This window comes from Polyodon spathula, chromosome 19 (assembly GCF_017654505.1).
Source record: "Polyodon spathula isolate WHYD16114869_AA chromosome 19, ASM1765450v1, whole genome shotgun sequence".
Taxonomy (NCBI): domain Eukaryota; kingdom Metazoa; phylum Chordata; class Actinopteri; order Acipenseriformes; family Polyodontidae; genus Polyodon; species Polyodon spathula.
Window position 1 is genome coordinate 33,140,490 of NC_054552.1, and position 27,195 is coordinate 33,167,684.

General features: G+C 41.3%; 1 protein-coding gene and 1 long non-coding RNA gene across 2 annotated transcripts in view; one reads left to right on the forward strand and one right to left on the reverse strand.

Moving 5' to 3' along the window:
* LOC121294331 (FERM domain-containing protein 5-like) overlaps positions 1 to 18,912 on the forward strand; it is a 79,170-nt gene extending 60,258 nt beyond the window's left edge. The window contains exons 3-14 of the mRNA XM_041217937.1: positions 1,128 to 1,170; positions 1,871 to 1,949; positions 4,168 to 4,265; positions 6,220 to 6,343; positions 10,179 to 10,266; positions 10,552 to 10,640; positions 11,241 to 11,304; positions 11,528 to 11,619; positions 13,592 to 13,666; positions 14,310 to 14,378; positions 14,585 to 14,691; positions 18,071 to 18,912. Of these exons, the coding sequence (XP_041073871.1) occupies positions 1,128 to 1,170; positions 1,871 to 1,949; positions 4,168 to 4,265; positions 6,220 to 6,343; positions 10,179 to 10,266; positions 10,552 to 10,640; positions 11,241 to 11,304; positions 11,528 to 11,619; positions 13,592 to 13,666; positions 14,310 to 14,378; positions 14,585 to 14,691; positions 18,071 to 18,666 (1,524 nt within the window). The 3' untranslated portion in view covers positions 18,667 to 18,912. The remainder of the gene's footprint in view (positions 1 to 1,127; positions 1,171 to 1,870; positions 1,950 to 4,167; positions 4,266 to 6,219; positions 6,344 to 10,178; positions 10,267 to 10,551; positions 10,641 to 11,240; positions 11,305 to 11,527; positions 11,620 to 13,591; positions 13,667 to 14,309; positions 14,379 to 14,584; positions 14,692 to 18,070) is intronic.
* An 80-nt stretch (positions 18,913 to 18,992) lies between these two features.
* LOC121294962 lies at positions 18,993 to 27,153 on the reverse strand. Its single transcript, XR_005946841.1, has 4 exons — positions 27,004 to 27,153; positions 26,398 to 26,496; positions 24,829 to 24,921; positions 18,993 to 23,424 (listed from the first exon to the last, which is right to left on the reverse strand). It is a non-coding gene; the product is annotated as an uncharacterized LOC121294962 (long non-coding RNA).
* Between the last annotated feature and the right edge of the window lie 42 nt (positions 27,154 to 27,195).

Consider the following 27,195-nt stretch of genomic DNA (forward strand, 5'->3'; position numbering starts at 1 on the left):
AGGCTGCTCTCTGTGCTGGTCTGCTAAGGGAAGGTTTTACTCCCACACCCCTCAGTTAGTTAGTAAACTGGGCTCCACCTGATCCAGCAGTGGACAAAGATAGCCCTTCCAGTCCAGATCTTTGATCCAAACGTGCTCCGCGATACCTAACTGGATAAATAAACCAAACGAATGAATGCACCGTTTTTTTTTGTATGGAAGAAATTATGACTATGAATAAAAATAATTACAAAGCTAATAAAATGTAACTAAATGATTAACATAATGACATAGAAATGGGCCAGTTAATCCTGTGTTTTGTGATACATTTTCTACAGGGTCCCTTAGACCCTGATGGAGCAGAGATACGTAGGCACACTGTACAGTATGTGGAATGTAGTTCCACAGCTGAGCAATATGGGAACAGACAGACGAAACGCTTTATCACAAGTGATATTTATTTTTTAATGGCTGATAACATGTCAGGAAATTACATTTGTACATGTTGTTTTAAAACACTGTCTTTGATCCTAGCAGAAACAACCCCAGTGGGGAAAATACTGTGTGCTTACAGAAGAAAATAAAGAAATAATAAAAACACAGAATTCTGCCCGTTAGTCAGAGATAACAAGACTGATATAATAAAACATGTGTGTTGTGCATTGCAGTTTGTCTGTGTGGTCTTCACTGTATTATTCATCATGTGCTCCTGAATGCTATCTACTAAAACTTTGTGCTGGTTGAATGCTAATCTTGTGTGTCAATATTTAAATTAACACTGTTAGCACCCTAACAATAATCCGGCCGCAGTGAAAGTCGGAGCGCCTGTGTTTAATTTCACTTGCAGAAGGTATTTACACACTGCTGTGAAAGCACGAAATCATGTTGACTGTTCAGTAGCCAGTCATTGTATATTTAAACATCTGAAATGCTTCTGAATGTGTTTTTTGGGTGAAAAGACCGTGCTATATTTTATAAACCAATTTCAATGACTACATGCAGCTGCAGGACGGTACAGTGTTTCACTTTGTTGAAATGTTTGAAGTGCTTTTGCCTTCACGAAGGATGGATGTGTCATGCTGACGTTTACTGTACATTTGCAAGAAATGCCTTCAGACTGACTGGTCATCTTTGCTTTATCATTGCAGCATTGGTTGGAGTTTACAAAGTCAATTGCCAAACAAATGAAATGTAAGTATCCTGATGAATCAGCTTTTATATGATCAGGGATATTTATACTGAGAGCTTTCCTACAATAACTGCAACGTGAAAACAAATTCTTCCCTGGGCTTGTGAATGAAACAGGAGATTTCTATAGCAGTCTTGTGCATTCACACCACCCCGAGCAGCTGGAGATTTCTACACAGTATTAGTCTGCCATCTTTGGAGAGATGAAGGGGTTATATTTAGCCCTGCTGTTTCGTACAATAATAATTCTAGTCAAGCCCTTGCTTCCCTACAAAATTCCACCCCAAAGTCCAGAAGGACATGGTCCTGCACCCACAGTCTTATCTGACATGGACATCAAGACTCCCGAGATGTTTCTGCAAAGACTTATCATTGAATGTCAGCCGCAGAGCAAGAGCAGAAAAGACGACATCACAAACAGCTTGGTTTGATCAAAGGTGTTAGCTTGGGAAATCAAACAGGTACAATATCCCATTGTCAAGGAGACAGTAAATAGGACATTAGAACTGATGCAGGGACATCAAAGTTGGGAAAACTAAAAGCATGAATTGATCCAAACCATCTGAGTTTCAATCTAGTACCCAATTTACGAAGCAGGTGCTGCTGTACCCTTAAAATAATTCAAATATACAGAAAGAGTGTCTTGTGTGTTATTTTAATGATTGTCAAACTGCACAACTTTTTCTCTGGTTGTATTATACAGCTCAGCCACCGTTCACCATGTGTTTCCGAGTCAAGTTCTACCCTCCCGATCCGGCTACTCTGAAAGAAGAAATAACCAGGTAAGACTGAACAGCCCCCCTTCATTGCACTAGCCAGCTCAGACTGGGACTGATCACAGGTGACTCTGCTCCATGGTGCTCAGCTGGGAAAGGCACGCCCGGGTGCTGTGCAGGTGAGTCATACAGTTAGGCGGTTCCTCAATGTGTCAAGTTATCAATCTTAGCTGGGGGTAAAATAATTGGATTCTCTCAATTTAAAAAAAAAACTCTATTGCATGGGCAGATGGAGTTGCCGTGGATTTCCACTGTCATCCCTGTTCTGTGTAGGAGTCATCTCTTGTTACTTACGATCATGGTCATGAATGACAAAAAGTTGAACTGTACTGACAGCTATCAAGAAATTCTACTTGTGGCCACCTGTTTAAGACCTGTTCTGTTTATGGTCTACTTTCCCCCAGTGCTGATTCCCTCTCTGTGATGCAGGGTACCGCACATGCCTTTCAGTAGAAATGGAATGGAAAGCAAAGGCATGTCAATGGAGACCTCTGAAACTGAAATCAGCTTTGGGAAAACTGCACCGTACACGGGCACAGAACTTGTTGTAATTTTGACGAATGGGAAAAGGCAGTATTGTCCATTTGAAATGGCTTTTTTCTGCTTCTTGTTCATGAATCTACTGTCAGACCTTTTTTTTAATGCATGTGTTCACTTTCTGAATTATTATTCTGTTCTTGCCCCTTAAACAGTGACTCTATCACAGCATTTCTTTGCAGATTTTAGATGGTTGCAAGCAGTCTCTTCATTGTTTATAGACTTGTTTTGGCATGTCTGCGCTGCTTATGATTAGTCACCTGTTTGATTGGTACAAAATTAAATTTATAGTACTTAAAAACCTGCACCAGCCTTAAGAACTGATTAAAGATCTGAGACTCGACGTTGCAGTAAATAGGATTCTACCAGTGTGTTTCTTATCTCATTAACGGTCCCCAGCCCAAAACTATTAAATACAATCTGATTGGATAGATCAGGGCCCTTCAAAAGTATATCATAAATGTCCTGAAATGAAGAAAGCAAACAGCAGCAGAGTTTGATGTTCAGTATCCTGTGGGTTTGTTCTGTTGGGAAAACAACAACAGGTTACTAAAGAGTCATTTTTCACACCAGACAAAAAATAGAAATATTTAAATATCTCCTGCTTTCCTCTCCCTTGCTGTGCTCTCCGGGAGATCAACTCATTCGACAGCTATGAAGGTAGAAAGGTCAACGTAAGCCAAAGGATTTTATTAAAGTACACATGATTAGTTTACAGATGCCCCACAGACAGTAGCACGATTCTGTTACATGCTACTCATTGCTTCTGTTTGTAGAATAGGTTCTTCTGCAAACATTCAGTCTCAAGGAGACCGGGAGACCTAGTTTCCTCAGCTTAAGAATCCCCATGTCCTTCCTGTGGTTTGTTAGATTGTGTGCAGTGTTACTGCTACAAGGATCACTTGCTATATAGTTGTGCTAATATTAGCAGAGGGGGGTTGATAAGTGAATGTAAGCGCTCAAAAAATGTTGGATCAGCTTGATCCAAAATAAATTAATAGTGTATTCTGTCCTCGTTATCCACTTTCACAGGGCAGGGGGTCTCCTTGTGACATCATATGATAGGGCGCTGTTAGTTTAAAAGAAAGACTGCTGCTGTTACTCACCAGAACTGATAACTGTTTACAAATGCCCTTGTACATTCATCTGCTCTTTTAGGCCAGAGAGCTGATACACGCTTCAGTCTGAGAGCCGCTGTGAGTGCCACACTGGTGTTTAATTACAATTCAAACAGGGAGTCCCTTTTACTGTAGTGTGAAATGAATTCAGTGCATATGTAATGAGTAGGACTGAGGGAATAAGAAGATGAGGGATTGACTCTCATTTGAGACAGTTATTGAAACTTGAAGAAGGACAGTACAGGTGTATGTGGGAGGGGGAGGGCTGCTGTGCAGTGGGGAGACACAAGGGGCCTGTTGAGTTGTTTATGCTGCTTAATTAAAACATTATTAATTGTAACTTGTCAGAACGGTTTTGTTGTATCCCTTAAAGACGAATGTGTTACACTTTTGTAATTGACTCTAACTTACAGTATATGCAGTTTCCTAACACTAGTGCACAGGTACTCGAGATGAAAATGGTGCTGATGATGACCAACCCTGTAGTTTTTCTTGCAAACGTCGTATTAAATAGATTTTCTTTAACTGTGTTTGATAGATAAGATTTCTCTTTTGTTTCTATTGCTCAGATATTTAGTCTTCCTGCAGATCAAGCGAGATTTATACCACGGTCGCCTGCTGTGCAAGACTTCCGATGCTGCGATGCTAGCCGCCCATATCCTGCAAGGTAATTTGTTTGGACAAGATAAATGGGCCATTCATACTGAGTGCTTATTACATTACTTCACCTGCAACAGGTCATACCTCTTAAAGAAACCTCCATGATATAGATAAAGACAGTAGGCACAGGTGATGCTGAAGAGAAAAGAAAGATAGCACCATGTGAGGAGCCATCTGAAATAAAGAACGACAGTGCGATGTGAGGAGCCATCTGAAATAAAGAACAACAGTGCGATGTGTGGAGCCGTCTGAAATGAAGAACGACAGCGCGATGTGAGAAGCCGTCTGAAATGAACGACAGCGCGATGTGAGGAGCAATCTGAAATGAACGACAGCGTGATGTGAGGAGCAATCTGAAATGAAGAACGACAGCGCGATGTGAGGAGCAATCTGAAATGAACGACAGCACGATGTGAGACAGCCATCTGAAATGAACGACAGCACGATGTGAGGAGCAATCTGAAATGAAGAACGACAGCGCGATGTGAGGAGCCATCTGAAATGAACGACAGCACGATGTGAGAGAGCCATCTGAAATGAAGAACGACAGCACGATGTGAGGAGCAATCTGAAATGAAGAACGACAGCGCGATGTGAGGAGCAATCTGAAATGAAGAACGACAGCGCGATGTGAGGAGCCAACTGAAATAAAGAACAACTACAGGTGGAAAGGACGCCACATTAAGATTAGCTATACAGTTTGATTCTTGTTATTTAACTCTGTATTGTAAAATATATAGCACGGGCATTGAAAGATGCCAGCTGGTTATCACTCTATTCGAGGTTACAGTGACCAGAAAGCCTAGTCATGCCAAAGCCTTCATCTGCTTGTATCGTACCCTACAGGATATTTTATATATATATCTTCCTCTATTGTTTCAGGCTGAAGAAGTTACTAAATCAAAACAGGAGAAAGCCCTAACACTGACTCTGCTTTTCAAGAGATGTGCTTAACCTAATATGGTTGTTTTTTAAGGAAAACACATCAGAAACAGTAAGGGTGATCGTGTGAAGCTGCTGTGCCTGTAGATGTGACGTTAGCTTCGGGAATGCCCTCCAGTATACCTGCGGAAATTGTCAACAAAATAAATAACGGAAAAAGACACAAAGACAGGTTTTAAAAAATAATTAAATACAAGTGAGGCAAACCAAAATGCATTTAATACAAGAGGCAAACCAGAAAGCATTTAATAGAATGATTAACAAGCTGAGCTGCTTTTATGAAATGGGAACGTTATACCACTTTCCACTTGATTCAGTATAAATGATCTGCTAATGCTTTATGTAATGTACGATCTTTTAATAGGGATATTGATGTCAAAGTTTAAATGCGTTAACCTCATTAACCCTTAATGTTCTCCTAATAAAAGTTCAGAAGTAGGTAGATGAGTAAATCTCTGGTTCGTTTGTTTGCTTGCTTGTTTGCGAGTGATTGGTCTTTGCGCCATGCTTCTTGAGGTGTGCTAGCAATTATTTCCTCCAGCAATTAACCTGAAGCGATTAACCAGCAGAGCTTTAATTTAGCAGAGCCTCCCGAATCAGAGGCAGGCCGCCTGGGGGCTGAATCATTCCTGAAATCATTATTTCAGCCAACCTGATCATCTTTTTAAGAAGCTCTTTCTGAAGGACATCCTCGCACGGAATACTGGACTGTGTAGATGGGACAGCTTGCATCATTTACAAGCCTACAGTAGAACGAAACTTCATCCCAACTCTTTATATCAACCTGCCTCTCGTCTGCAATGCAGCTCTGTCCTGAGTGCATAGGAAAGAAAGTCGCAGCGCTGTAGATTCTGATAAGCGGCTGTTTATCTAAATGCCTGCTTCTGCTGTTTGTCTGTATGTATGTATACTGAGTGCAGATAAAATAGGATCTACTGTACCTAACCCCCTATCTGCAGATGCGTAAGCCCTGTGTTCTGAAACTATTGACGTTTAATTAAAGATTTTCTCCGTTACAGCTGAAATTGGGGACTATGACCCTGGGAAGCACCCTGAGGGCTACAGCTCTAAGTTCCAGTTCTTCCCCAAACACTCTGAGAAGCTGGAGAGGAGGATCACGGAGGTTCATAAAACAGAACTGAGGTAATGCTTTGGTTCCTGTTTCGTTCCCCGGGGGGCAGGCACACAGATCCCTGAGGCCTGTCTTTTCATTGATTTCGTCTGACCTGATGAAGGAGTGTGATCCAGAGAAGCTGCAGTCTGGATGGATTCCATGCTTCTACTGACTGTGACATCTCTCTTGAGACTAAGTTAGCACCAGCTTGTGATGTATTAATCGTTGCCATAGCAGGTGCGTCTCGGTGCTGCGGCTGTAGCCGGGGTCTGTAATAGATATATATTGTATTTGAGTTCGATATTTCTAGTCCTGGATTATTAACCCAGTTACCTGTCGATGTAATAAAAAAGAAAAAGAAAAAACCAACCAGTCATAAAAATGAATTTGTCCTTGTTCAGGGCTATTGCAATGTGCGAGTGATGTATTAGAGCAGCAGCAATTCAGTTTGTGAGAAACATCTGAATGCATGTGTGAGTGTTGGGGTTTGAGATGCTCAAGGGGTTGTCTTGAGTTGTGCAATACATTCTATAGCATTGGAGATGCAGATATTGTTCAGTTCTAACCTTAGTTGTGGTTTTTCCAGAGAAGCAGTCAGAACTACCAATAGAGTGGTGTCATGGAGATAAAACACAACTGGGGGATCCAGGAGACAAAGGGTTAAGAGCTGATGAAAAGAGTCGCTTCAGAAAGGTGGCCTGCAAACCACAGGTGGCCTCATGTGAAGGGCAGCTGAGCTTCAGGGTTCTACACAGCTCCCAGAACAACACTCCTTGCCAGTGAGAAAGCATAATCTTAGTCGAAGTATACTTCTCTGCATAGATTCCTGTACCTGCTGCAATGCTTAATCCTACAGTGTGTTTTAGTCAGCTGCAAATTTATGACCTTGCAAGTTTCAGAGGGGTCCAGGATTAATATCCACATGCACAGTTTGTGATTTGCCGGAGGACACTGTAAAATACAAGTCCTCAATCCCTGCATTACAAAACATTCATTAAGAAATGTGTGCGTGCCGCATGTGATGCTGCAGATTAATATTCTGCCTGATTGGACGAGCGCTCCTAGGATCGAAGCCCATTCTTATACAGCGAATGAGAATTGATAAATAAAACATACCGTCATTGCTTACTACTGTTCAGCAGTGCTGAACAATGAAACAGGCTCATAGCCGTGATGAACGTCTGAAAAATATTTTTTTAAATATTGTTCTGTTCCATTAACAACAAAGCCTAGAGAGTAATATTGAATTTTACAGTAACGGGACAATATTGAGGGCCCTCTGTAATGTAAGATAAGACAGTTTTGTGACATGTTTGAGTCATTGGTAGAAATGGTTTTTTTTTCTTTTTTTTTCTTGTCTATTGCTGAATATCTTCTTGTTGAATTCAAGGGTATTTGAATATCAAATCGCCTGCACAGCTTCATGGTTTGTCTGAAAATTCAATCTCACTGTGGGTATGCTGCAGAGCTGCAACACCAACTGTTTCCAACTACAGACAATACAGCTGATTGGGGGTAATCTTCCTTACCTCCTCGTCCAATCAGTGAGCTAGACTCCTCCAGCATACCAGTGCTCATTAAAATGCACAGCACATTGATTCGCATGATAAGTACAACCATTGTCTGTATATATCTGTCAGTGATTAATAGCTGAGGGGCTCATCATACGTACACTTTTGATAAATCATGATGAGCACCTCATTAGGAGAAATAAAAAAAAAAAAATCAGTAAGCCCGTAAAACTTGATTGCTGCAGACTGATTCTTCTTTAAAAATGTTTTAATAAAAATCATCACACACCAACACAAAGTTGCTCGTTCCCTTCAGCTTACAGGTCTTTTAAAACAATACAGGTTGAATGTTAGTGGATTTGATGTTGATTTGTGGTGAGGGAAGACATCGCTGGCTACAGCTAAGCAGCATTCCTGGTCAGAAAGCCTAGTGACCCTAAAGATTCTAATGCTGTCATATGCTGTAGGACAGTGCACAAGCCCTGCAGGAACGCCATAGGCAGTATAGTCAAGTGCAAAGGCAAGGCAATTTTTCTGAAAGGGAATAAAACAGTTTCAATGGTATGCTGTGTATCTACTGAGATACAGCTCAGGTGCAGCAAGTCACAGGCAAATTATTGCTTTGAGCAGCACCACTGTTAGCATGCTTTTACTCCTTTCAGAGAACGTGCCTTTGTATCCTGCATTAATCACACAGGGAATATTATAGAAACTGTGTGCAAAGACGTCTTGATCAGAGCAGTTGTGGAACACTGCCATACAGTGCGTGTTACCAATATATTACATATAGGAATATACTGTGCGTTTACTATAGGGTTTCTCTTGAAAAGGTTAATCCACTGTTTGCTTGTCTTCCCTGTATTCCTTGAGGCATGCTCTACCGCCCTCTTCTGTTGGAACATGTGAACTGCAAGCCTGTATCTCTTTCTGTCTGCCGCCTGTGAAGTCTCACTCTCATATGTCAAGTAGTATTTCAGTTTTTTTTTAATGATGAAGGAAGGCAGTATTGGCCTGAGGAGCGAAACTTGATTAATAATGTTGATTAATATCGGCAATGATGAGCGCTATGATGTCATACTCCTGACAGCACAGTTCGATGGCTGGCGTGTTGCTCTGCAGTTCAGCAGGATGCCCAGCTGAAGAGTGCGAGGCGAGCACATTTACAGCTCGCTGATCTGTCACTGTATGGCGCAGCCGGATTCAGAGCGCTTTAGTGCTACAGTTTGAAATATAGACTAGGCTATGTAACATTTGTAAAGCTGCATAATGCACTTCAACAAAGATCTTAACATTAGAAGAATCTGCACAGCATGAATGGCATAACTTTAATGCATGCAGTTACTAATGCTTAATAAGGTACGTTAAAGTGATCTTTTTAAATGGAAGTAAAGTCACCTTCCAGGATAAAGAAACATTTGCACAAAAACCCTGTGTTATATGTATAAAAACAAAACAAAAGTCATATCTGATATACTTCCCTTACGAAGATTGTATTATGTGTGATAAAAAAGTTCCAAGTTAAAAGCCTGGTGTCTTTGAAGCTGCTTGGAAAGCAGACATTCCCCTGCTCTCAATGGTAAACCCTGACGCAGGTCCACTGCACACACATCTAGCTGCAGGTGCATAATACGTCACTCACCGTGGCTGGCTTCAACTTTGTTCTCTGTGGTTTATTGATGGGGCCCTACATGCTCTACTGCCCTCTTGTGTTTAATTCTTGGTAACTGCAGCCTTATTGTCCTCACAGTCCTCTCCAATGAGAATATTTTATTCACTCTCTCCAGGTTTTAGTAGTGCTCAGCATGAGACTGGGGGAGAAAAAAAAAACAATAATCCCAGTAATTGAGCCTATAAAACACAGGCAATAAACCAAATATCAATCAAATGGGTATCGCTATGGATGAAAACGTCATGCTGTCAGTCCAGTACCTGTCACAGCTTGTATGCCCTCCAACCTTCCAATAAGTAACATTCAGATTATTTTTTTAAACTGCCCTGCCCGGTGCATGTGATATCACAACCCATGCACGACTCAGGGTTGTCATCTGATGAAAAGCTTGAAAGGGATCCGCTGAAATTCAGGGCTTTTGGGATTCAGTTTATAGACGTGAGGGTCTAGTCACAGCATTGCTGGGTTGGATATATGAATGAAGAACAATGAGGCAGCTGCAGCAGGGGGGCCTTTTTACTGCTGCGCCCCAGGCAGTGTATGAGGGATTCAGAAGCATGTCTGTTTTGAAACCTGTTTTATTTCATTTTTAAGTAGAATTTGATGCCTGCAAAGCTCTTTGAGACAGCCTTGGTTGTAAAAGGCACAATCTAAATAACAAGTTTCTTTATATTTCTTTATAAGTGGGCAGACACCCGATGCATCAGAGTTCAACTTCCTCCAGAAAGCCCAGATGCTGGAGACGTACGGCGTGGATCCCCACCCCTGCAAGGTAGCACACCGATAATAGCGTGCGTTCGCTGTCTCTTAACACATTCAGACTGCACTCCGTGCTCTTGCATGCACTCCGATTTCAAGAGGTATTTTGCTTTAATTTCTTTCAAATGTTTACCAGTAAAACAGCACAGGTACAGTAAGAACTGTGAAGCCCAGAGAGGTATGGAAAACCATATTCAAAAACTATACTTAATGCACACAACAGCCATGGGAAACCTGCAGAGGTACTGTGCTAAAGAAGGGGTTATTGTGTCTTCAGGCAGTTTCCTTTGTTTTCCAGGACGTGTCGGGGAATCCTGCTTTCCTGGCCTTCACTCCTTTTGGATTTGTGGTGTTGCAGGGGAACAGAAGGATTCATTTTCTGAAGTGGTGAGTGTGGCTCAGTGAGGACTTTGCAATCGCCATCGTGGTGAAACCAAATTAACGTACAACATGGTAAAGCATGGTAAATACATTACACTGGTACAAACAATTGGACCCATTGCATTTCAGCAAGGATATTAACATTAAATCTACAACATGAATGGCATAACTTTAATGCACGCAGTTAGTAATGCTTAACAAGGTATTTTAATGGAAGTAAAGTCACCTTCCAGGAATACTAAAAGAAACGTTTCCACAAAAACCTTCTCCCTGTGTTGTCTCTATAAAAAGCCTGATACACTTCTATCACTGAAGATTGTATTATTTGACCACGCCCTGACCTCGATTGTACAGTGCTTCTGCAGCGTGTCACAATGCCTCTTTCTTATCTACTGTCACATAGCTCATTGCTCTTCTAGGATGCTGTACTGTTCGGTACATGGAGTTCATTAGAGAGTGATCTGATTTATCAAAAGGTGGAGTTATATTGAATTCCCATCACTGCGGGGGAATTCAATATAGTAACAACAATGAACTGATGGTTCACAGTTATTTCAACCACTGTGGCTTTTTATTGTTCAATCATTGAATCTTTTTTGTGTGCAGGAACGAAGTGACGAAGCTGAAGTTTGAAGGGAAAACATTCCATATATATGCAAATCAGAGGGAGGTAAGCAACATGCATTCAAAAGTGTTTCTATTTTTTTTTTTAAAGCACAGAGATAAAAAAAAATAAATAAATAAAAAAATCAATTAACATTTGAGCTGTGGTGTTCATGCAACGTGTCGGAAAAAGAACCAGTCTCAGATTTTCTTTTTTTTTATATAGTAGATATTTCAAGTTTGTAATTTTGATTATTATTATTTTTTTATTTTTTTATTACTTCTCCCAGGACAAAAAGATAATTTTAACTTACTTTGCACCGACACCTGAAGCCTGCAAGCACCTCTGGAAATGCGGTGTGGAAAACCAGGCCTTTTACAAGTAAGTAAAGTGTAATCTAGAAGGCTAATTATATTGGACTGGCCCTCCTTCTACCATCAGTGCTTCTCCCCAGGCTCTGTGTGGGGGTGCTTAACTCTCTGATCAAGCCAGCGGAAGCTTGATCACTTCTGCCCCTCTTGCCCCTTGCCTCTCTCATTCACAGTTGCCCTGGAGCTGACGAGGGTCAGGCTTGGCACACGCTGGCATTAGCAGGGTCCTCTGGGCTCAACGCTTGCAATCAGCATCAGAAAGAACACTGGCATTGAAGCTCAGTGGGTTGACATTGACGCTAACGAGTGCCTCCATTGAACCCAGGGGGTGCACCACTCCCCTAATACTGGCCTTTAAGACCATTCTGACAACATGCGGATATTTTTAGCATAAGCATACAGTAACAGATGGTTAAGTTTATCATAATGCTCAATAGCCCATTGCTCACTCACTGCTTTTAAGAGTTTATGGCAGTCTGGCGTGGTAAAAACACTGTAAAGGCATGGTGAAGCACATGGCAAGCAAGGTAAAGTATGGAAAAATGGGGTAAAACCAGAATAAAGCTTGGTTAGAAAGCATTGCATATGCTGATTCATCACCAAAATAATTTTAGCAAGTGAAGCCCACAAGACAGAAGTTTGCTTTCTGATGAAATCCAGTACAATGACAATAAATCAAAAGAATCATTGGGTTTATTTAAACCGTATGGGACTTTGAGACATGTAATGTGCAGAATCTCACATCAGCATTAAAAATGCATGGCTTTGGTGCATAGCGGACAGATATGCATGAGCAAATATACAACAGCAGAACAGTTTGTGCAGAAGGCAGACGCCTCTTCATTACTGACGCCACTACAGAGCAGGGAAGATTCCATGCTGGCTTCTCTTCCGATCATCAGCACAAGATCTTACCCCAGAACTGGAAAAGCAAGGGATTTAAGTTAGTGTAGTGAACGCGTTTAGACCCACACTGTTGAACAGTCACACAATATTTACCTTCCAGACCGCTAAAAGATGACAAACGGCTTCAGAATAATGAATTGTTAATGGCTTCTTATCATCTCTGCCTGCATAAGCCAGAAAGGATCCTGAAAAATGCAGGAGGTTCATTTTCTCCAAGAACATGTTTTTAGACATTGCTGACAGAATTCATCGTTCCCGTCCCTGCGTCAGGGTAATAAGACAGGACAGTCACATCTGACAGCACAGATGAAGAGACACTGGTTTACACTGCAGTCTTTCAGACAGAGAAGCTCAAGACGCCAGAATTTTTCTTTTGAGACACGTCACTGTTCTGTTATAGAAAGGAGCCATTGTTATATTAACTTGACTCACCATGCTGTTCAGATGCACTGGATTCGTACCGGTACATAATCATACATCTTTTTTTATATTGTTTTAAACAGACCAGAAGGTATTTAGATATAACAAGTAATTCATACTTATGTCTTAGTCATTTTGTATGTTTTTATAACTGACATTAAATGGCTGTAAAAGGTTTAAGTAGATTGGAAATACAGAACTGCAGTCTTCTCTTGGTCTGTTCCTTGTTGAACGTATTTGAACGTATTTGTTTTCTCTGTCCCTTTACTAAAAAGAAAAAAAATCTATGACACAAATCTATGGCGACTGCTTCAATGGGAAATCTTTATCTGCCCAGTGCACATACTGGTGCTGCCGCCCCTGCTCCAACTGTGGCTTCTGACACTCTCTCCTAGCAGTACACAATCACATTTCAAAACCTGCAGTGCTCCAGTCAAGGATCTCAGAGCGCAGAGACCCTCTGCACATTCAGAGTTCCTCTTGCTTTCATCCAGCGGTCACCCAGCAGATCCCCTGTGTGACTGGGCACTCTGATGCTCTATGTGATTTCCATGTTTCGTAGAGTCGTGCAGGAGCATTGGACTCCCTCTAACAGGACTATCAAGCTGCTTTATTTGCAAGATGTTTACAGTGTCCACTCTGTCCCCTTGCTGCAGGCTGGAGAAGTCAAGTCAGGTGCGCACAGTGTCCAGCAGCAACCTGTTCTTTAAGGGAAGTCGGTTCCGATTCAGGTAAATAATGACAGTAAGTAGAGGTAATTGAAAATATTTTCCAGTAAATAAGAGGTGTTTTACATTGAGTGATGACATCATCATTGTTAACTTAGGCATTCTGCTCTGCACTGAGCTTGGAGGAATAGCTGGCTTATGATCAAATTGCTTTATAGTATTTTGCAGACAGTTATCGTGATAAAGGCTGTACTGCAGTGGTGCCATCTCTCCGTTCTGATAAAGAGCTGCCGTATTTACTAAGATAAACTTCTTTTGTAACTCTGTTACTGCCCAGAACTCATTTGGAGATTTCTAAAAAAAAGACATGGTGTCTATTGAAGAATACACTTATGAGACTCACAGACACTGTTAAAGATGTTAGTTTGCTCAAGTCCTCTTCTTACAATGATTTACACAGCGGTGGAATTTAGAGGAATTGAATAGGCTGCTGTAACATCGTATCTCATGGATAATTGCCCGTGGACACTGCAGCAGACTCAGATGTTGCTGGGATCCATGTGGTGACTGCTGTGAGAAGAAGCTTGGTTTGGTTTTGAACATTTCTCATGTTGCTTTGACTGAGACACACAGCACGGCCCGCACTGTGCATTGTGATGCTATAAATGTTTGCTTATAAGCTGTCTCTCTTTTTACATTTTTCTAGCGGCAGAGTTGCAAAAGAAGTGATGGAGCAAAGTGCAAAAATCAAACGAGAGCCTCCTGAAATACACAGGTGAGAACTATTATTATTATTATAGTGTGTAATACTGCCTGCATCTTGTAAAGCACTTTGTGATGGTGGTCCACTGTGAAAGGCGCTCTCTAGATAAAATTGATTGATTGATTGATGGATTGATTGATTTATTCATGGATTGATTGATTCATTGATTGGTTGATTGACTGATGGATTGATTGCATGTCTGCTGTTTACATTCCCAGGGCAGGGCTGGTGCCCAGTCGGAGCTGCCCCTCTATCACTCACGGGCCCCGGCTCAGCAGCGTCCCCCGAACTCGCAGGAGAGCCGTGCACATCTCAATCATGGAAGGTAAAAGCCAGCTGCTATCATCTTAATGTACGACTTTCAGCAGGACTTGCAAAACCTTACTAAAGATATTCCATTGAGTATATATTGAGGTTATTGCACATACTTGTCCCACTGGGTAACCCGGCACTAGATTTCTACTCAGCTGCAGGTTTGCAGTGATGTGAGATCAAGGCAGTCAAATCTAACCATGTGTGTACAGCTTTTCAGACTTTAGTTTGTGAGTTTCACATTACGTGCATCTAGAAAACAGGCATGTGCAATTATGATGGGACTCGAAACTCTTTCATATTGAGAATCTGGAGATATCTGGAGGAAGCTGTCTGTCTGTCCATCTGTCTCTCATGCTTGTAGTTGTTAAGGGCCTGGTTTCTCACACAGCCCTAAAGCAAGTTACCTCCTATTAAAGACAAGCCCTGCTTGAAGCTCAACGATTTGAACACACTGTGGAGGAGGGTCAGTGTGATTCTGTTTCATGTCACAGATGGCTCTGCTGTTGTATTGACAGCGTGCTGTGGAAGGGGTGTTTCTAGCATTCCTTTTGTTGTTGCTGTATTTGGTTTCTGCTTGGCAGCATCAACACTGACGTACACTGATAGGGGGGCAAAGTGTTCCTTTTCCATGAGTTTGTCTCAATTCTGAACAGATAACAGATGACCTCACTGTAAAGCTCAGCAGACCCCCCCTCAGGTCTGAAACACAATTCTCTGCCTGGCTGACTAGAATCACTTCCCATGTGCCTGTGTCACTCGGATCTCTCTATTTCTGGAGACACAGAGGATGATCTGCCAAAGCTACGGTGTGTTAAAGTGAGGGATGGACCAATATATAAAAAAAAATCACTAACTGCCTGCTCTCACTGCCACTATAGAGATACCTGCTGTCACTGCACTCAGTAGAAGTGACTTCATGTTTTCTTAGGTGCTTTGTGATGGTGGTCCACTAGGAAAGGCGCTATATAAAAATAAAGATTATTATTTTATTATTATTATAGTTGTCTGTGATTGCCTTCCCCCCCAAACAATACTCATTTGGTCTGTTAACTCGGGAGGCTTTGTGTTACAGGTATGTTTACAAAAAAAAAAAAAAAAAAAAGATTGTAAAGGAAAGATGCCATTCTCTGCATGCATACTTTTAATTTAAAGTAGACATCGACAAAGTTCATGTTGTGTAGCGAGCAGGCTCAGCTTTACTTATCAAACTGTAAGGTAAGCAGTGTTCTTATTGTTGGGATCAGTTTAGTTTTAGTTTTTCGCTGAACAAAACCCTGCAGTCCATAGCTGTGTGTGTGGGTGCATTCTGCCTCTGCCCGGGTATTAATAGCACTCTGTAAATAGCACCAGCAGGGTTGCGTATCCACCCTGGCCATGTATGTAAGCCTGAGAAAGGTCACAGGGCACACTGTGCATTCCTATCAGAGATAACTCTGCTCATGTAGTCCAGAGAGCTGCTTCTGCTGTGTGAATAAAGGGGCTGTTGCTGATCTGAAAGCCACCATGGTGAAGTGCCTGATCAAGATCAAAACCAAGGTTAACGTTCATCTCCGGATGATCAACCACTGCTACCGGGATGTGAAGGTGCGTGTGCTGAGCCTCGGACCCCGCATCCTGGGCAAGGCTCTGGGGGCCCTGCCGCTCTTTCCAGCGCTCACCAATTTCAGCCATGCAGAGCAGCCAGCGAGCCTGCAGAAGAGCTACCGGCAGAGCTCTGAAGAGCCGAGCTGCTCTGCAGGCCCCTCCACAGGTAATTCAGTGCGCTTTGAGGACAGGAGCACCCCATAATACTCTTTTCCCTCATTAGCACCGCATTCTAAATGTGACTCTGAACCTGCTCCTGCTTGCTTTAAGGTGGTGGTGACAACGTTACCGGCTTGCAGGTTGTGCTCAGAGCTGTTTTCGTAATTGTGGAGTTCGGTTCTTTTAGATGTAGCTTCCAATGTGTTTTACTGGCTAGTGACTGTGGGCAGCTAAGAGGACTGGGGAAAGGTGCGTTAATGTTAGCAGTTTATGTGTTGGGTACTGGCAGGCACTGCAGCTGCTCTCCTGCTCTACCCCTATTATCTGCACAGAGCCTGTTTTAATTATCCCAGTGGTGTCAGAACTGTGGTGTGTTATTCAGCAGCCAGAATACGGAATACTGCGTGTTCCCTGTTGGGCAGCCAATGCATTATACCTGTATCTAGTATCCGTCATGCAACTCCCTTTGTCAGTGTCGTCTAACAGTAACATTTTGGAATACAGAACCCCATGAGTCAGGATGAAGCTTCCCAGAGCTAGATGTATTGCCACATAGTTGTGTTTTCCTTTTGTAGATTTTGTATTTATTTTTTTGTTTTGTTTGATGCCACACTGTCAAGAGTTGGGATATAAACTGAATCTCCAGAGAACAGTGTAATTGATATGTTCTGCCTGTTCAGCACAAATCTGTTAGATTCCCTGAAATCACTGCTTTCTGTTGATTCTGCAGTGAAATGCAGTGGTGAGAGCTGTCTCGTAAAATCAGACCATTCGAGGGCATACAATAATAACCAGAAGGTACAGTCCGCTATTCACTGGCAAATAATATCTCACAACAGGAAAATCTATTACTATACAGACACTGGAGGGAGGCCTGAGGTAATCTTAGAAAATAAGCTCTAAATGTGAATTCCAAGGGCATCTGATTATAGAGTGAACACATGGTGCTGTCTGCTACAGCTGCCTAGAAGCACACTTACTGGTGCAATATATAAGGAAGCAGGATCTTATATGGACTCCAGTCTGTATGTTAGTCACTTACATATCTCTTCTTATTTACATATCTCGTTTTAGTGATTACCCATGACAGTATACCCAAATAAAAAAAATACTATTGTACTTCCGAAAAAATGCTAGTTTTCCATAAAGTACTGTAATATTTTGTAAGTCAGGTAATTCTGCAGTGTAATGCAGTATTTCAGACACCGTGTACCTTATAATGCAGCTGCACTTCCCAATTGCTGTGTTAAGGGTATTGCAGTACAGACAGTGTTGAAAATTCACAATCTTGACAGAAGGATAAACCTACTTGGATTAAAATGCCTGCGGAGAAACACAATGCATTTTATAAGTAATTATAGTATGGTTGCAAATGTTAAGATGCAGTTTAAGATCCTTGACATCAATAGACACTAGAGACACATTAAAATGCAATGGGTGGTTTATAATGGACAATGGGCACAAATCTCTTATTCAATGCGTACCTGAAGGGCATATCCTACTAGATCATTGACTGCTGTGCTAGTTAACCATCACAGCTGAGTTAATTCCCACTGCTGAGGGCTTTATTGCTATTATGATCTAAGATTGAGATTATCACTTTACTACACTGCTTACTCCCCTCCCTTCTCTGTGTGACCTGGCAGGTCTGGAATCGCTGCGTGACAGCGCCCACTCCACCCCAGTGCGCTCTGCTTCGCACGGAGACTCCTTCATGCCCCGCTCCCGGAGCCTCATGACGGGCAGCAGCGAAGGGGCGGCTATCATCTCAGACGAGGTCTACAGCCCCTCGGACAGCGTGCTCCCCACGCCCGTGGCCGACCACAGCCTAGAGCTGGCCATCTCGCGGCAAATCAACGGCGCCCCCTGCAGCATTGAGGAGGAGAAGGAGTCCGAGGCCGGCACCCCCATAGTCGGGGATGCGGTCGAGTTCGGACCCGACGGCAAAGCCCTGAGCTCGGATAGTGCTGGCGGGGCAGGGGCGGGGTCTGTGGGCGAGGTGGAACAGGTGAATACGTTTGTTTTAAGTGTCCTCCGTCTGCTCCTTGTGACCATTGGACTCCTCTTTGTCTTGCTCCTTCTCCTCATCGTTCTTACCGAGTCTGACCTTGACGTTGCATTTTTACGTGATATTCGGCAGACCCCTGAGTTTGAGCAGTTCCATTACGAATACTTTTGTCCCCTCAGGCGATGGTTTGCCTGCAGGTTCCGTGCCCTGGCCGGCCTGCTCATTGGCACGTGAAGCAGGGCTCAGGGTTAAAGCAGCTACCCCCGATCGGGAATCAAGAAGATAACACACTGCTGCCTGTTTCCACCACAGCGCAATGGAGCGCAGCACCATCAGAACATGAATCCAGCTTCTTTCATGATGCAACAAAGCCAACTCGCCATGGAAGAGTCCAGGACAGATTCCACAAAAAACAGTTAAATTTTTTTGTTTTTAAAAGAGGAAAAAAAAAAGGATTGACCGTTTTATTTATTTATTTTTTTTCCCCCAAATTTCAGGTCATTTCAGGAATTCATTTTTCAAAATGGTGCACAGTTCATTTTGAAAGCATTGTTATTTTTTGGAGAAAGAAAAAATGATGCCTTCTTTATTTTCTATTTATTTATTTTGATTGAAAATTTGATTTAATTTTACAACATGTTAAGCATACAAAAGTGAGCCAGAGATGCTTCTATATTTCAAGTGTGTTGTGACTGTGGTTTTGAGCAGTAACGGAAAAACAAATGAGGTTTTAAATTGAAAGAAAAAAATCGTCCGTTTTATTTTCAGTGGAGTGAGGAACTCCCGTTTTAAAGTCTTGATTCTGTGGATTTTTTTGGTGGCTTTGAAGAAGCAACCGGATCCCAGGTTACAAGCTACTGATGCCAACAAGATTTATTTCAGGTGTTTTTCAAGGTTGCAATGAAGTTGGGATCCGTTGAATACAATATTGAACGATGCAGGAGACTGCAATGTGGGGTGGGGTGGCTACACCCACTGAAACGCTGGGCCGTGGTACTGAGCTTAATATGTTCATTTAGAATGGGCATATATAATATCATGTGTTTAATGAATGAATCAATTCAACCAGCAGGGTAGTGGTATTAGCTTTTGAGAGGGAGGGAGCGATAGATGTTTTAAACTGATCCTCTATTCACTGGCTTTTAACTGTGAGGTTAAACTTTACTTTCATAGAATTTAATTATGTGTAGGCAGTAGCAAGCTATGTAGTAGAACTCAGATTAAATTATTATTAATAATAATAATAATAATAATAATAATAATAATAATAATAATAATAATAACAAAAACTAGATACAATGGTGTACTGTTGTGTGATCTAGCAATGTCAGTAACTGGTAGAAAAGTGGTGATCCAGTTTAGCTTGTTATGCAATATAACAGAGCTATGAAAAAAATCAAACCTTCAGTTTTCTAGAATGAGTGTGTGTGTCAGTGCTTTGTTTGAAAAGATGTTAAAAAAACAAATAAGCAGAGGCACTGAAAAAAAAAAAAAACACAGTACAGTGGATACTCATTGGTTAATCTGAGGGTTCAGTACAGTGGATACTCATTGGTTAATCTGAGGGTTCAGTACAGTGGATACTCATTGGTTAATCTGGGGGTTCACTATAGTGGATATTCATTGGTTAATCTGGGGGTTCAGTACAGTGGATACTCATTGGTTAATCTGGGGGTTCAGTACAGTGGATACTCATTGGTTAATCTGGGGGTTCAGTACAGTGGATACTCATTGGTTAATCTGGGGGTTCAGTACAGTGGATACTCATTGGTTAATCTGGGGGTTCAGTACAGTGGATACTCATTGGTTAATCTGGGGGTTCAGTACAGTGGATACTCATTGGTTAATCTGGGGGTTCAGTACAGTGGATACTCATTGGTTAATCTGGGGGTTCAGTACAGTGGATACTCATTGGTTAATCTGGGGGTTCAGTACAGTGGATACTCATTGGTTAATCTGAGGGTTCAGTACAGTGGATACTCATTGGTTAATCTGGAGGGGTTAGCTCAACAGCAACTGTAAATTTGTAATTATGAAATGTTTTGCCGAAAAAAAAATGGTATGCTGCAGTTTTTGTAATAGAACGAGTTGTTTCCTAATATATTGACTGTTTTTTTTCCCCTTGAATATTTTAACTGAAAATGTTATTTTGTTATTCAAAATGAAATTCTGCCTCTTAATTTTTAGCTCTTAGTGGTGGATCAGGAGTGAGACAGCATTGATAACGGAGAGGAGTAAACTGAGATTAAAAGGGTTTATCCAGATTCATTGCCGGCAGGGTTCCAGCACTGTTATTGCAGCCACTTGGTTACCAGCACAATTTAGCAATGAGAACACATCCAACCCAAACTAGCAACTGCAGCTGTTTGACAGCAAATGCCACAGATAATGGACTGTTTTAGGGTTAAATTTTACAGTGAAAGGGACATAGCTTGCTATGGTATAACAAGTTCAATATCAGCTGAAAGTCCACAAAAGCTTTATGTCTGACAAGGCTATTTCCTCTAATACACTCGTCACAAACCCGAAGTCGAATCCAGGAACGAGGACAACCAAGCATCAGAATGCTACTCTGCTCTACTGCAACTAAGCTGAGCCCCTTTCCCTGCAAATTAAACCTGGTTATAATGCAATCTGTGCATGTTAAGCAGATTTTGCTGCATTCTGATCACTTGGTTTTTAAAAAGTACAGTACTGTGTGGGGTTCTCGTAATTGCATATACTGTAGATAGATGCAATGCAGGTATATGTTTTTCTATCAGTTAATAGAAAACTTCATATGAAGTGGTATGGGGCTGCAGTGCACTTACTGACAGTTCATGGGGAAGCAGTAACTCTGCCATTTTAGCTTTTGAATGCTGGATAAATCCCTGAAGTATTTTATCAAGAAATGTGTGTATTATGGAAAAAAAAAGAAAAGTTGATAAGTTCAATTTATAGAACTATTAGAGCTTTTTAATTTTGAAATGACTATAGGAAGTGCTATTTTTTAAAGAAAACAAGTGTGGCAGAAGGGGGCAGGTGAGGAGTTCCGGGATTTCGGAATTATTAATATTATATTGTGGCAGTATGAAAAAGCAGCTACTGGGATGGGGTCCGATGTACACGTGTGTTGCTCATAATTTCATAGAACAGCCGCATGTAGCAGAAACCATTGCCTAAAGCCAGACCACATTCAATTCTGAGCCTATCAGTTCTTAAAGTCAATATTGGCCCTGGCCAGTACTGGAACTCCTGTGGTCAGCTCAGTAGAGGCCCTCTTTTCTCAGGATCAGAGCTCCAGCAATGCCCTGGCATGGGTTTAGGTGGCACTGTGCTACAGATCCCTTACTGGGGGAGTTCACCCTAACAGAGGTCAATCCAGCCTGTTCAGTTACCCTCTTATTCTCTGTGCCTTGGGTTGGGGGTGATGATAGGTCACTGTGTACTCTGTGACTTCCCAGGGGAACCTGTCTCTGGGTATCCTACACCCACTTTACATGGCTTCATTGATAGAGTCATGGGTGAAAGCCATTGAAAGTCACCAAGTTCATCGGGTAGAGCTGTGCCTGCTTGTCTGCTCCCCTGAACGTTCTCTTATCACATGACCAGAGCTGCAGCAGCTATTTCTACTCTCAGAGCTGTTCTATGCAGTATGAGCAGTGTCTGTGTGAATGTGTGTACCCCATGGTTATGACAAAAAGGCATTAAAGTTGTACTAAACAAGGCTTTTAAAAAAATGATCTATTCTTATAAGCATGTGAACAAGAGCCATATAATTTTATTGTTGGTATTTTTGTTTTCAGACTTGTTTATTTTCAGTTGGACTCCTATGAAGCCTGGTTGTCCTGCCACATTGCTCTTGTGTTACAGATAACAGGACCACATAGTTTAGTACAGGCTGCAGATAGGGCCCTATTATATGTAACTCAGGAAGTGAACCTATAGCGTTGTGGTAAGAAATAATTGGATTCAATTGAACTGATAAATATCAACAGCAAAACAGCAAAGGACATTTTGAAAATGCAGTTGAGACTAAATAAAAGCTTTCGTTATAAAAAAAAAAAGTTAGGAGCAGACAAAAACGTTTGATTTATTTAAATATGAAGTTTAGATCTTAAGCAATGTTACAGCCATTCAAAATATTAAACTACTTTGAAAACATAATTATTTGAAAACAAAAATGTATCATTTAAATGTATCATCGGCACTTTTCTTATTCAATGTTAATGGAAACGCATCTGGAAACCATACCATAAACCAACCATAAACTGAACCTGAAGAAGCCAAAGCAGCTGTCCCAGTTTGTGTTTCATTTTCTTTCTGCTCTTGTTTGATGACTGGGCTCAGTGAAACGTCAAGACACGAGACGGCCGGCTCCTGAAGGAAACAAAACACCCTCCGAGATCGTTGCCGATCTAGTTTTCTGTATTGTGTTCCAAAAAGGCATAATGTAGTGTCAACGTCAAATTACTTCACTCTGTGCTGCTCTGAAAATGTGGACTGTCATAAGGCAGAGCTATTCAAAAAGCAATAAAGATGTAAAAAAAGCAAAATCTCAAGCTGTGGTAGACACAGACTGTGCTGTGCAATCTTTGGATGTAGTTTTCTTCACCACAATTTGAGTCCGAGTGTTGCTTGTGCCAAAGCACATTCCCACCTTGTTTGTTTATTTCAGAGACATACTGGATACCCAATTGATGTCTGATGGATTTCAGTCGAGGTGGTTCACTCATTTTATATTTTACATAGTTTAGCAAGATGGTTTAAACTGTATTTGAGGTTTGGTATTTTACCAGAAACATATGCAGCCTAAGTTTACTATTGTTTTGTGCTGTTGTTGAAACTACAGTTTTTTTGGTGTTGTGTTCCTACCTCAGCTTGTAGTAAATGTCCATTCTTGCAGTGAGTGAAAAATCCCACCTAAACCATTATATACCTTTATTTACAATAAGCAAAGATGCAGTGGCTCTTAGGGTAGTTGCAAGGTGCATGTCAAAAGCTTTGCCTGCCCTAAAAAAAACAACAAAAAGAAAAACAAAACAAAAAATATTTTTATGTTGATAGCCTGCAAGCTTAACATCTGATTGGCAAAAAAAAAAAGACAATGATTTGTAGTACCTTGAATGACAATTCCCCAATTGCTTCAAATCAGTATATTTACTAAATAAAAACATGCAAGTCCCTGAAACGGGGCTGTAACTGAATAATGGGCACTGTCTGGATCTTTCATAGCAAAGCACTTGAAAGGCGTAAACATTGAGGGGACTGATTTGCGTTAGTGCATGTTTTTGTGTATTATGACATATCGGGAATTATGAAACTAGTCCAATCCCAGCCAGTTTGTTTTTTTGTTGGCTTATTCCTGAACCCATCTGTACCCACTACTGGTACCTCATTCAGAGGGCAGCCTCACGGGCTGCAGTTTGTAAGGGGTTAATGTTAATCATGAAACAGGCCGGCAGAGCGGGCAGCACCAATGCAGGAGCCTCTCCATGTCCCATCAATGTAATCCCAAGGCTTTAGCTCCCATTGCAAATCCAGCTATGCCTTCCTCCATCAACAGTGCTCAGGGTCTTAAGGGTTGTTCAGGATCAGGCTGCTGGACTCCTGCCCAGTGCAAACTGGGAAAGAAGTCATTTGGCAAGTGTTGTATAATGACTGTTCTCCAGCAAGCACTGGCTTTGCATCAAGGCCCTGGTGACTGACGGCAACTGTCCACAGTAAAATATGTTTTACTCCATTGCTGTGTGCTGTCAGAGTGCCTCTTAAGGTTAACATAGAGTGACTGCATCTTTTAACAATATAAGATTGGACATACCCAATAATGTTGCTGTTTTAATACTGAAAAAAAAAAATCGTTCCTGTGCCAAATCAAGTTCTCTGTTCAGATTCATACTCATTCCGATTGCGTCTTTGTAGGTACATGTGAAGCAGTATAAGATATTGTTTCTTTTGATAGTTCCCTTGTTACTGGTGCCATAAGAATATTAAAACTTGAAATAAACACTGAAACAATGTTTTAAACAAGCAGGAGAGTTTTTTTTGGTTTTCTTTTAATGTAAATTGGAGGAAAAAAAAAAAAATTTAAAAGAATGTCACTGAACAGAACAGATGCTCATTGCTTCTATCAGTTTTTATTCTCAATTTCCACACGGTATAAATAAATAAATAAATAAAAAACACAGTTTGGAAAAATAACAACCTACGATTAGTTAAACAGCATCACATGACCGTGCATATATACAGCGTATAGCACGGCTTGCATACTAATGAGCCATTTCACACTGAATAAATCACTACACACCACTACACTAAATTCCATTGCAAACTGATCCACTCCACCCAAACCAAATGGACCTGCCACCAAAGAACAATGCATTAATTGCAAGAGAGACAGGGCTGCAGCTGGCTTACCTCATTCCAGCAGTCCAAGAAACCCTGAGGCAATCGGTTGTTTGCTCCCAGGTTGACAGGCACCATTTCAATAGGCCTGGATTGGATCAAGGTCTACAGGAGCAACAACATTTGAGGGGCAGAAAAAAAAAAAAAAAACAGACAAAAGTATGTTAATAACAGATATTCCTACGGCTGTAAATTAAAACATTTGAGCACAATTTACACTTGGGATAAAAGTTCAGAAAAAACAACAGGAGAATTTGGAGAAGAAATAAAAATAAAAAAGCAGTTTCAGTTGAGAAGAAGAAATCTAGACAGAGTAAATGACGAGCTTGCGTTACAGCCATACGGGAGATAGCCTTTTAAAATGTATTTTAAGAATGATATTTTTGCAGGCGTCTTCAACGGTGAAGTTTAAACGTGCAAATCACACTTTTTCTTCTTTGAAGTCCTGCTGCTGTGCTGAATTCTCCAATACATGGAGCCCCACCGGGTCAAGTCTCTGGAGACGCACTGACTTCCAAGTCGCTACAGCACTCACAGGGGCTTGTTGAGGTCTTTCACTGTCCAGCAAAACAGACCATTGAACACCACATGCATCACTAGGTCACACGCACATCTCCACTGCTCTTTAATGCAGCAATGTCAACCGCTGCACCAGTGCAAGACATACAAACGTTGCTTCTGTAATGTGCGTTTGTGAGCCAGCACCAAAAGCCTATAGGGTGCTACTGCACTGGACCCGCACCATTTTAGTTACTGTATAGTTACATAATTAGACTTTTACAGCTACAAAGTTTATCGTGACAGTACAGATTGTATTATACCCTTTTGCAAATTCACTGTGTTCAATATTTCTTGATTTGAGGAGCGAGTCAGATATCTATTCATATGTATTATTTATGCGTTGACAGCGTAACCCATCTCAATTCTACAGCCAGACATTACTGTTTCTCACAGACAATTCTGCAGCAGTCTCTCTCCACCCTGTGCAATGACATGTATCTCTAGCTGCACAAAGTACCAGTGCATTTGGTCCCCAATGCAACATTTGCTTTGGCATTTTCACTGGCTTCAAAATAGTGCTAAAAAGCGTTCTTTTAAAAGTCCTTGTGTGATCGCTCTAGCCGAGTTATTGTTTGAGTGGTTTGTTCTTTCGGGAGAAGGCTCGCAAGGCATCAGATAGTCAGCAAGAAGGCTCGCTTCCGATAGTTCCGTAGTCAATAGTACTGCAAAAAAAAATATATATATTATATATATATATATATATATATATATATATATATATATATATTAGGGATGGGACGAATACAGCATTTCTGAAAAATATTCTTTTAAGGTTTCAGTGAAACGACATTTCAATTGAAAGCTGGTTAAACTTTTAAATCACACAGTTAGGTTGTGTGTGTCTAATCTCCAAAGTGCTTTCAATTAAAAATAAATAGTCACCTTTTAATCTTTAATACAAGCCAGTGGTATCGTACACATGCAGGGAGGAGGGGGGGATTACCTGCCCAATATAACCACACGATACACCGGCTTAGAAAACAGAACACAGAGCAGCTCGACAAGACTGCGCTCTCTTACCCTGGTTTGGGTTTTGGCAGTGACAGTTTGTTCTGGGCAGCTTTGGTGGAATGCAGCTCCAGCTGTTTCTGAAGGTTATTCTGGGGAAGGACTGGGATTCTGAATAAAGCACATGAAACAACATTCTGTTAATACAAGAACAATATTAATATATTTCTACATGATTCAGCACAGAGGGCTGACAGGGAGGTACTGTAACTGTATATAAATCATAAACACTCTAATGGCATGCTGTTCTGCTGCGTGGCTATGACTAGAATATATTCTAGGTGAAATGAATGGAAACACACACAGTGCCAGTGAGTGCAGTGCGGCTATACTGTACCACGGCTGCAAAACGGGTCGTCGCTGTCAAATACAGGTAGTTAATATAACAGAAGTGGCTAACTGTACATTATCAAAATATCACATCAATTAAATCGTTTCAAATTACCGTGACAAAATGTTTGTTTTCTTTCTCATTCTACCTAATATAAACAAAAGCAGATGAAGGATTTGAATGCGGCTAGCGCACGGGTACAGAAGCATCGTTATGTTACAGTAAAAACAATACGAAATTCGCACGCAAATATGAACATTGGAACAGGGCTGAATGGAATAACTTACCTTAAACCCCTCACTTAATATTCTAATCCCACTTTTATTAGTTTGCAAAGGCCGGTATTTATTTCTATAACTCTAACCTCTCTTCTGTCTGCTGTTTGTAATGCGCGCCTTCCTCCTAGACTTCTTCCCACTAGCTGCGTCCGCATGGGATACTTCCGGTTCAGCATCCCAAAGCAGAATCCGCTACTTAGC